This window comes from Schistosoma haematobium, chromosome ZW, assembly GCF_000699445.3.
Source record: "Schistosoma haematobium chromosome ZW, whole genome shotgun sequence".
In the NCBI taxonomy this organism is placed as follows: Eukaryota; Metazoa; Platyhelminthes; class Trematoda; order Strigeidida; family Schistosomatidae; genus Schistosoma; species Schistosoma haematobium.
The window spans coordinates 30160715-30172785 of record NC_067195.1 but is presented as its reverse complement, the minus strand read 5'-3'; the positions used below and the strand labels follow the sequence as shown (position 1 = coordinate 30172785).

At 33.4% G+C, this 12071-nt stretch overlaps 1 protein-coding gene across 2 annotated transcripts in view; it reads right to left on the bottom strand.

Annotated features, from left to right (window-relative positions):
• Window positions 1–11157, bottom strand: part of KIFAP3_1 (Kinesin-associated protein 3) — a gene marked incomplete at its 5' end in the record, with an annotated part of 30000 nt that extends 18843 nt beyond the window's left edge. The window contains 8 exons of one of the 2 annotated variants that reach the window (XM_035732106.2): window positions 1371–1533; window positions 3230–3408; window positions 4852–5064; window positions 6953–7093; window positions 8456–8656; window positions 10742–10899; window positions 10938–11069; window positions 11102–11130. In XM_035732106.2, coding sequence (XP_035588573.1) covers window positions 1371–1533; window positions 3230–3408; window positions 4852–5064; window positions 6953–7093; window positions 8456–8656; window positions 10742–10899; window positions 10938–11069; window positions 11102–11130 — 1216 coding nt within the window. Of the gene's footprint in view, window positions 1–1370; window positions 1534–3229; window positions 3409–4851; window positions 5065–6952; window positions 7094–8455; window positions 8657–10741; window positions 10900–10937 lie in introns of both variants that reach the window. The other variant, XM_051210987.1, reaches the window with a different exon arrangement.
• Between the last annotated feature and the right edge of the window lie 914 nt (window positions 11158–12071).

The following is a 12071-nucleotide window of genomic DNA, read 5'->3' as shown; positions in this document are numbered from 1 at the left end:
ACTAGTTTTTATGAAGTAGTTCCTTTGTGAAACAAAAGAGTTGGAGTTAAATATTATTCTAAATTAACAGGCGCCTGACTATAGGCATCTTCAGAACACTGTTCGAGTACAGGTAAATTACAAAATATTTAATTTAAACTATTGTCGTTGTTTACAAGTACGTTGTCTCTTACATAATGAAATCTTTACTTCCCCCTTTTATTTTTATTGTGAGGTTTTGCTTTTCAAGTTTGTTTTCTAGTTGAAGTTAGTAGTTTCTGCATACATCCTAATTTTTTCTAATAAATGTATTTCTACCTTCATCTCATAAGTCAGAAATATAACTAATTAGGCAATCTTGGAGTTATTAAAACTACCCCAATATTTCCAAAAATTGTCTGGGGAAACTTGTAACTTTTGTTCAATTATTTTCGATATATGAGAGAAATTAAGTACTTCATCGTCTGGAAATCAGTATGAAGATTATTACCGCCATTAATTGTACTCTCATAGAAAGAGAGGAACAATAGTAGGAAGATGGTAAAGTGCATCAGGAGACAGAATAAGACTGACCGGTAAACAAATATTTATAATATAATATCCTCAAGATTTTTAATCCATGTGAATTTATGATTTTAATGCTACTTATTATTACCATGATTTGGATAAGTAACATGGTGAAATTCCGCAACAATTAATATTATATACCAATATCAGTTGGCGGATTAACGGATGTATATAGATTTATCACCATCTGTTCTCAGATCTTCTGGGTTCTTTAAATCTGAGATATTTACACGCTGAGATGGATTTTCACTTGTGAAATTACTTATCTGTACTTGATATTACGCATCAATAATCTGATGAAAGCATCGATTATCTAACAAGTTAACTTTTAGTATTGATAAGGCATATATTTTGGTTCATCTCATGTAACATAAAAAACAGTGAGTCTCTAATTACGTACAGTTAGAATACAGTTTTACGTTAGCCACTAGTTGGACAGCAAATGGATTTATCTCATTTTGGGAATAATGAAAATTCTTATAGAGTATATTGATTCAAAAATATACGGATTCAACGATGTCTTAGTATATAAACTGAAAACGTCTCCGAACATGAGCTTGTCTATTCAAATTACTTGAACGTTTTGTGCTGTAATCATCTTTCATTGTTTGGATCAGATCTACTGCATTCAATTTTGGAATTGCTTTGGAAGTGAAACTAATGACTTTCGTTGACGATATGTGATATTAAAAGAGACAAAGATGTGCACATAAAATTCAAAAGCAGTTGCTTTGAACTATAACTAACCTTTACCCTGAGTACAGTCATAACGTAATTTAATCAACCATTATTAGTTAAAAATACAAACTGACTCTTCAACTCACCTAATAATCCTACAATTTTATTTAAAACACCTTTGGACACCATTTCTAGTCTAGCAGATGTATCGAAACTAAGGTTATATAACAAACGTAAACACAAGTTAACGAGATCCTCTTCTGGTCTACATAATATTTTGGATAATCTGTCAATTATACCATTTTTTAACTGAAATTCAATAAGAGAATGTAAAACGGTTTGGACGGTAATCAAAACGTACTGAAGACAGAATAAAATCACAATTAATATTAAATAAGTGCTATTTTCTAGATACAACCATAAGCAATATAGAATATGACATAAATATAAATAATTTCCTCATTCATTAATACCGTGAACATCGCTTAAAGCCACCTAAAGCAAAGCAGTTAATGTGAAACCAAGATTTATCGCAAAATCAGAAGAAAATAAGTTGAAAACGAGTGAAAAGTATGCGGTAATACTGAACTCAAAACTTGGAGCAAGATAAAGAGTAAACGCATTCGGAGATTCATAATCGATCTCCAAAGCAGTGGTTGTTGAATTCACGAATCAATTTCAAATCCTGGTGTTCCATAACGTTAATTCTTTTCAACCCATGATACTATGGTAGCTAGAATAATTCATGGTGGCAAGCAATAGCTACATATAGGTAACATGAATCCTGATCGTTTCAGAAAATGAAAATTAATAGACATCTTTACCGGCTGACTATATTTATTTACTATTTTACGTTTATTTACAAGAATACCTTACACATAAGCCCAAAGGATTTCTATGGCTAAATACTTTGACCAATGTATGCCTCCCATTTCTAGGGGATAAATTTGACGTATTTAAAATAATACTGTGGAATTACGAACAAAATAATATTTACATAAAAGGTCGATGGAAATCTTGGTTAAGTCAGGAGTAGTGTGACTTAGCAAAAGATAATTGTCATTATTTCAAGAACAAAGGGTGTGCCTATACCTATTTAGTTTGGACCTTCACAAAACCCGCGCTTGCGAAACTTTCTCTGAAACATAATAAGGTTTTAAAAGCAGGCGCTTACACATATACTTTATTTTTCCTTTTATACTTTCCCAATTAAATGGTTTTACTCAAAATGACTTGAATCTGACGTGCGAAACTAGACGTGTTTCCTGTAGTCCCAGAGGAGTTCAACCGTGTCTGTTGTGAGGCATTTACTCACTGAAGACAATGATGGGCGGTCGCGCAATATCGTAGATTGGTTGAAGTTGGGCGCTTACACCGTTGTATGCCGGCTCAGTGGTCTAGAGGTTAAGCGTCGTGTGTCGGACCGAAGGTCCCGGGTTTGAATCCTGTGTGCGCAATCGTGGATACGCACTGCTCACGACTCCCATACTAGAACGAAATGGCCATCCATGGATTTCAGGTTGGTCTAGCTTAAATGGACTCATGAATTCAACTATCAAATCACTACAATTTCCATTAACCCTCATTCTGATAGTAAAATATGTGTATGCTGTTATCATACAATCCGATTGGATAAAGTAACTTAAATTTGAACAATCCAATTGCATAATTAAAAGCTAAACAAGCTGCGAAGCGTTACTACTAAAATACATAAAGACTGCTTCAAAATACGGATTCATTATGTTGAATTTCTAACCAGTAAAAAAGAATGGAAAGTATTTGAAACTGTTAAAACGTCATGATATGTTGAAAAAAGTATGCCTTCAGACCATGATCCATTTGAGAGCAAAACGTCTTTTTAATATGTGGATCGAAATCACTTATAGACAAAATTCATTTATACTATTTGATATTGCAATAAGTTTACTTTATAATTAGATTATATGAAATAGGATTGATTGTTAGGTGAATAAAATTCAAATTTAATAACTTAACTTTCGCTTACCATTTCATCCTTGTTCTCAGAGAATATACTCAATTTTTTCAAAAATGAGACAAGTAGTATTAACAGCTCGAAATTATCTCGGTTCAAACATTTACAAATCATACTAACTATTCCTTTATTGTGCATTTTAATTTCAACATTAATGTCTTCACTGATATTCAGTAGTAAGTAAAAGGAAACTATAAATTATCATAGGGAAGAAAATACAGGATACAAATAAAAAGTCCTTTCTAACGAATACTTTCAATGATATTATTGGCCAATTATACAACATCAAGAAACATGGTCACCATAAATCAGTTAAATTTATCAAAACAAACCAGCTTATTCATCAATCAACAGCTAGCCCCAAGATACTTGAAAAGTGTTCTTCACTGATCTTTGTCCTTACGTAAATAAACAGATATGCCAATTCTCCACTTTTTCTTAGTCATTTCTTTTTTACGTATTAATTGTACTACTTACTAATGTTTAGCAATTAATATAATTGTCAATCATTTATGAACATACAGAGCATGATATTACAATGGGTAACCAAGTTACGACTGCATAAAATATTGAGCCACACGCCCAAGGAACCCATATAACAACATAAACTGATAAATTAAGCCTCGCAGATCAATAAGTGGAATCTACACACATTACTTACAGGCACGGTTATATTACAGATACGAATTGATATTTAGTTGACCATACTAAGTTAAATATTATGCTAGTCGTTGAAGCTGACAATCATCATCTTATGTCAGCATATTTTTTACTTTCGATTGACAATAATGTTACTTAACTTGTCTGTGGCTTATGTTTGTTCAACGGGCATCTAATATTGTAAATGTATCGAATTAAATGAGTATCGTATTGTTAGGCATTTCGAACCATTATCAAAACAAATGATTTTGTTCCTCATCATGAAATGTCAGATACAAGAACTGAATGTATCCGTCATAGTATATTAAATGAATTTTAGGTTATGAAATTTCTATAGCTGGCATATATTTGGATGGTGTAATAAGAAGACGAACAGTATCAAAACTATGTGATATATAGTACCCTAATTTGGAGCTCACTATTGCTCCTCCCTATACATGTATGACATAGCTCAAGATCGTTTGCAATGGCACAGGTGCATCCACTCCTTGTGTTCTCTCAAATTCAAATCTCCTGAATCCTCCTTTTTTCTTTTTTTTCTCTTTCCAAATTTACTTCACTGGATTGTGCTCTTTAAATAACATCTTCAAACCCTGATGTTTCCGATTACTGCATATACTCTTACCGCCTCTACCACCACGGGATTTGAATCGATAACTGCATCTTTGTGCTAATGTGGTGTGGCAACTCGAACTGATGTACGTACGTACGAAGTTCTACGTTGTTACTGACTGACTGACTGTATGGTCACACATATTTAAATAGGTAAACTCAGTTGGATATGGCTCAATCGTTTTCATCTTTTTTTAAGTTTTTGATAAAGCATAGACCTTGTGTTTCTTTGATAATGACCCTTGCTAAGTCTTACGTTGATGATATAACCGTGTATCTTTTATTCATCTGTATATTAGCATGAAATAAATATGAATCGACCCTAACTTGTTTTTATGCCTAAATAGATTTAAGTAACTTACCCCTAAACAACTGTTCTTGTTTCCTGACTAGTGATTTATACTTCAAAAAGCTTGTCTCATAATTATTTTGTGCTTCATCCACCAAAGATTTACCATCTGTTGTCAAACTCGTCTCAGATTTATTGTTCGATAATTTGTGTTTTCTTTCTAGTTCTTCAACCCATAAGTCATATTTCTTTAATTCATGGTCAATGATGGTCATAATTAATGCACCTTAAACGAAAATAATTTTAATGAAACTAGGATTAAAGGTTTACTTAGAAGCTTAAAATGTCGTTGGAATATGTTCTTAATGATAATATTGCTGATTCAATAGATTATTATTATCTATTTACTAGCCCTGAATAGTTTTGTTAATAACTCTCCACGAAACTAATTCAAATTGTCAAATATGATACAATTGATGGTGGTCTTAAAAAATGTTTCGTACGCACGCCTCGGGAGATTACCGCTCTATATCAAAAAAAATTTCTTCTCAACGAAAAAATATCGAAAGCATGTGCTTAAAACATTGTCAGTCTCTATGAGCATTTACTCTTAACATTGAAAACTGGCCCACGTAAGCAAGGTAGAATTTGACTGCATATAAGAAGTATGAAAACGTAATTGCCCATTCAAAAAATGCACAGGTGGAACAAACAGATGTCAACAGTTACTGCAATTAATGATGGTAAAGCTCAATAGCAAGATGAAAGATTGGAATTGCTGCATCTAATCATAGATATTTGGCCTTATTTGGTAGACTACTAAAGTCTCTTCTCATGAGCAAGTATCTGGTCAGTGAGTCAGTTTGTTTGAATCTGTAGATAATTTTCAAGGTTACTTTATTTGCATGAATAGCCAAAATTGATGAAGTGTCCACGAATGGAGCCGTTGATCACCTTGCGCTCAGCTTTGATAACTATATGGAGCAATATTCGAAGACACATGAAAAGAGCACAATCTATGCAACCGACAAAACCTGATGCACAGGAAGAATCAAAATGGTAGACAAACAATCAAGCCGTTCAAAGCAGCAGTCAGTTCTTAGCACACATTTGAATATGACAGTTATGAAGAGAATGAAAAACTATTTTGGAAGATGAATATTGTGAAGCAGGTGAAATTTACGTTCGTCTACCAAAAAGCTAGTATATTGAACAATAGAAGGCTTTTTACTAATTGGGAGCTATTAAACATAGTCTATAAAATTAACAAATATAAATAAGGTCCAAGTATCTAAATGTGTGTATCTTAGAAGCACGGTATAGGAGATATATCAAATGAATAGTATTATGAGAAGAAGTAAAGTTTTTAATGAGAGCATCAAGTCGATTAACGGGGTAATAAACCTTCAATAGCTAAGGTAGCTAGGATATATTTTATGCATAACGTTTCATTACCTAACTTGAGTTGTAGTACAAGCTGGCCCAAGAGTACATCGAAGGAAATTTTGGAGATCCTAAAAGAGACATATCATTATTCTAAGAGGTAGCTGAGCTATTCTGGTTGGGACACCCGTGATCATTGTAACCCATCGTTACAAACGTTGCTTGCAATGGGTTAAAACTTATTACAATGGTACAGATATACTTGCTATCTATCTCCCCTTAAATCTTTGGTTTCGTTTTAGTTCATGAACTTTATTATTCGATCAAACTCAATTCTTTATGGCCACAGCTCACAAGTTATGCAGTAACAAACACAATGATTTCGTCTCCATCTCCTTTTGCTTTGTTAATTTCTCCCCCAAATGTTCATTCGTGTGGTATAGAAACTTAGAACGATGTCATGTAGTGTCCTGTCCTGAGCTATCTATGAATAAATGTCCACCACTTCTTTCAGAAGTGAAAGATACCTCTGTGGACTATGATATAGTGAAAATTCGTCAATCGCATTAGATGGATCAAGTATAACCCATAGATCAATTGATGCAGCGATGATCATTACCCATGTACTGAGTGTCAAGAGACACACTGTACAGTTATAACGGAAATGAAAACTAGACCATTTCATCAGAATGAATATTGTGAACAAAGACATTATCAAAGTCGGTCGTCCTGAAATCTTTTAAGATAGTTAATTATTTACCGGTAAAATGGGTACATTTAAGTAAACCTACCAATTTTGAAGTGCAATATTACCCCGTGGAAATTTGAGAAGGAAGAAAAACAGAAGAATATATAGGCTATGTTTGTTGCTAAATCTGTGCTCTTTTTCCAGTCTTCACGCAGAACTCTTGCCAAAGCACCAACAAGGGTTTCTATGAAGAAAATATCCAAGTTCAATACAAGGCAAAAGTCATAAGTCGCAAATAAATATATGCTTCTCTAAACACAGTGTAAAGCCAATCTATTAAAACAGTTCCAAAAATGTTCAAACCAATACCTCGGACTTTTTAAACACGAATGTGTTCCGAAGCTTAAAAATATGTTATCTAAACTTATCAACCTTCACGTAATTAAAATTTTTATTCCAAATTATTGAACTGATGTTCCGAAAGGAAACATGAAATCTTTCCATGCTATTTTATGCCGATTCATGTCATGTAGCACTGGTTAAACATTTGTTTGAAAATGATTGGTGAGAAACCTTGAGCGGCAGCACCATATTTTCCTACTCATGATTCTTGATGGAGAATAAAATGGGTAGACTATAGAACCAGAAACGTCTGCGTCTCTATTTGTTTGTAACAGAACTATTCGAGTGATAGTACTGGCGTTAAACAATAGGCTGTAGGGAAAATAAGTAAATGGTTTGATCAAACCATAAAAACAGGTCTACTAAGGGAGTCAAATTATACATTAGATACTTTCAATAATGTCATATTCAGAAGTGAGGAAAGACAAACATAAGGACGGGATAAAAGAAGACTTAGTTGATTCAGTTAGAAGCAACTTATCATATCCCAACATCAAAAGGTTATTTCGACATGTACTATTATACTTTGGCTCTCTAATATGATTCACATGGATATAACGAACGTTTATATAGATATGTTAGAGGGAAATTCAGCGAAAAATTGTGTAAGCATTTAATATCATATATACAACAAAATATGTCATTAAGATCTAAGTTAGTATAGTTTCTGGATTTATTTTATCGTACTCACCGTAACATTTAAGTGGGAAGTACTACCGCTAAAGCGTAAAGTTAGGCTCCGTGAAACATTCGTTACTACCAATAGGCAATAATTTTAAATTTTATCACTTTTGTACGAAGGCACAGAGTTTCTGTCTGCTAAGCCTCATATGATATCAACGTGTATAAGTCTACCATAAGGAGGTTCGGTATACACTAAACGATCTTGGCGTTATTTCTATTTTTGTCGTTGAGTGATGCAAAGCGGTTCTAATAGTTGTGACAGGTTATAGCATCAAAACAAACCACATTTTATGTTATAAATATCTATCCTGTATGAAGTCAACGAACTTTAGAATGTCATAGCCTTAATCTGTGGAAAAATCCAAATACCTCATCAACATCATCAGTACTAAACATCAAACAGTAATCCAGCTTTATAGACGCTGACTTAGGTATCTGTTTTTTATCCTCTGGAGAGAACTAAGAATCTGAAGGACGATAAAAACAAAATACAAATTATGAAGATGTGGTTTCAACTGACCATTTTGAAACAGCTCCTCTAAATTGTCGGAATTTCTCGCAAGTTGTAAAATCAAAGCCGATGCACGTAGCTTTTCTGGTATACCTTCATAGAGTAGTTCTAAATAATCCTCAAGTTCAGTCAAATGAGCAATTTCATTTATTTCAGTTGAATCGAACGCTCCGGGATCAGCAAGTGTTTCTGATATGATTGATGGTTTTTCTAGCAAAAGATAATTTAACACTAAAAATATAGAAATACTGAGCAAAATTAAAATTTAACAATCATTAGCAGCTGTATAAAGGATAGTGCCGACCGTGTCATTAAAACGGTTTTCATTCAAGCCACTTGATTTTCAGAAATGTACGTTTCGTTAGTGTAAGAATCAGATTAATTTAGCATCAAGCTTCTGATAATATGAAAACTGATAAATGAACGTTTCCACGAAAGATTTATTGAAATTCCAAAATTAGGGAAACATTTTCATTCGGATTTTTTGATCAGAATATAAGAAAACACTCTTTTGATCTGCGATGTTTATGTTTTGTTAGCAACTTTTAACTAGAGAAAGACGTCTTCTTTACTGTGAATTACAACAACAAATCAATTTATTGTATAGAAAATGAACGTAAAATGTATCTACGAAGTCAAAAATATTGGAAAATGTTCTCGTTAAGAAGTGAAGTGGATTTCGGCTATATATACCTTCCAATCTATTAAAATTTGATATAAGCTTACAAAATATAAGGCATTTCACCTTCAGATCAAACCATTAATTTCATATGGTATGTTCTGAATTATTTTTCTGATTTTGCGGTAATGATATAACATTTTTATACATACGGGTGTAATTTATGTTATCAGATATGTACTTTTAAATGCAGTTTTTTATAATAGGTTGTATTGCAACGTTTGTAGCTACTAACTACTGGACTAAGCCTAAAAAATGCATAGTTTAGCTATAAAATGTCCAAAATATGGATGTTGAGATAGAAACAGATATATAATTCATCAGTGAGTAATATTTCCTGGTCAAGAAATTTCGGTTTCTGATTTCGCAAACTAAGTGCACACTTTTAATAATTGATTAACTGTTATTTTAACTCATTAAAATTTGGTCATTGATTGCACGCTTACAAATGACATCTGTTATGCCATTATTTTTTATGTCCTGTTAAGTGGAGGTTGGTGAATAAATAATTCTTTACATAAAGTCCTGCTGTCTTACTTGCGTAGACAATAGCGATAAGTGGCAGAAATCAGCTAATCGCAAGGCGTGGCGAGTAGCTGTGCTTGTCGCAGCAACCAGAACTTGCTTTGATTCGTAACACTGATATATCAACCTTGTCTGTTTCATAGCAAAGAGACAAACTTTTATTGAGAGACGACACGTGATCTAGATGGAGCTTGGTCGTTCTTTCAAAATGTATCTACCCTATAAACTTGACTGACAATTTTGAAATCTCCTTGTTGTCACTTGATTTAAGCAGTTACATTTCACCTGGCCGTTCGTTCTTCAAAAGTTTTATGCAAATCTAATATATGAGACTATATTTTCTTAAGAAAGTCTCATGTTGTTAAGCAATCAAATTCGTCGGCCACATAGCTTTTCCTTTTATATGGAAAGTAAAAAATTCGAGTGTTTATATTTTTGTGAGACCCTAGCAAGTGAGAAAATTTGGTGATTGGTTTGAATATCTGTACTGGATAAAAAAACACGAACTTTTTTCATCAGTTAAACAACTGAATCATTTTATTTAACGTTGAAACAAATAAATTAACTATTTTGTAACAACCAATCCACTTCAGTCTTTTATTTGCTTCCCAGATTATTTGAAGTGGCTAGAAATGTTTTCAAATTTCGTGCATTACCGAACAGTGATTAGTAAATGAGTATGGGAACCCATTCTACCTGGTGTTTGTATATCCATATATTCTATGAAGCACAGTTGGAAAATAAACACAGCGGTCTTTGCAGTGTGCAATCTCTGTTTTCAAATGGTATCTTACGAGTAAAAGATCTGAAACCATAAATGTTTTTCAGTAGTATGCAATGAATTCAGGATGAATCGAAAGAGAATAAAGATCTCCTGGTGGTAAGTAACCAAACCGGAGTCCTTCTGGAATCACACTTTTCTACGTGCTTTTAAGAAACACTTATATAAACTGAATATAGAAGAAAAAATGTCCATCTTGTAGTGTTTATAGGGTCAAGCTTGAACAGTCTATTTTTAATGACAACGTAAATTTCCACATCGAATAATTATATATATAATGGAAGCTGTCGTTAAAACAGCAAAAACTAACGATTTTTAACTTTCTTTGTCTCTTTTCTTTTCAGCAAATACTTTAGCAAGTGTTCAACTTGTGGATATTTGTTTTCCGATATCAATTTGCAGCTTGAGATGATCTTTTTGGCCAGCTCAGGGATATTTGTGTTTTCATTCAGATTTCTAACCCGAATTCTATATATTTAAAATCTCATAAATCTATATGTCATTACATTTTTTGACTTTCCTTTCGATCCCCAACCATTGGATTTCCTAATTCCCCAAGGATTGTAGCCTCCGTTTCATAGTGCACAACAAGTGCCTTTTCAGTTGGATGCACATCTATAGAACCAGCGCGTATTTTTCTTTGGCAGTTTCGTCAATACTACTAACATACCTTTTCAGAAATTTGGCATCTTCGACCATTTTAAATTCCCGGTAGTAAACAAGGACAGAACCACGGAAAACAGAGAAATTAATTGGTTAGCTGAATAAAACTGTATATGCCATTCAATAAACAATGAATAATCCAAAACTTGCACTCTAAAACGTCTGAGATAAAAAGTTAGTTTTCTTCTAATAATCATTCCAACGTGTGAATCATTTCTTAGATGGAGTTCCGATGCATATGTTGAAGTAGATTAGTTGTTGATTCTAATGCTGTTTTAACTTGTATGACATTGACAATGTCGTTATGCCGTTCAGTGTGGCAGCTGGATCTATTTTTTTTCTCACTTCCTTGAATGCTGGCCTTGTGGATGGAGTGTCATCCTAGAAACTAATGCGGAAACTTTTTTTTCAAGTAATTTTGGCAATATTGTGGATATGAAAATGATATATATTAAGTGACTAAGTAACATAGAATCATTCAATCTGTTAACTTCCAAACATCACAGGCATTAAACTAAGCATTCATGCTTGACCATCTTACTTATTGGGCAGCAGACCAAGATAACGTTCGTCTGTCAATGTAATACTCACAGATTTTAGCGAAGCATTTGATATTATCATTTAGGTCTTATGCAGAAGCACTCTAGCTTCGAAGTGACAGGTGCTGAACGTGAATGGGTTAGAAGCTTCCTCTGTAGGTGAGGACAAAAAAGTGAGGGTAGGTGAGAAATTATCTGAATGGAAGTCGGTCAAAAGTGTTGTACTCCCAGGCATCATCTTAAGTTCCATAATTTTCCTTTTCAACGTCATTGGATTAACGCGACTGTTTACATTGTTGACACTATTGTTTGCTGATAATGTCAATACCCGAAGAAGTGAGGCTGATCACTATGACCTCTAAGCTGACCCAGACGAACTAGGTAAATGGTGTCAAAGTCGGGGCTTAGAAACCAATGCTAAAAAGAATATGCTCATGT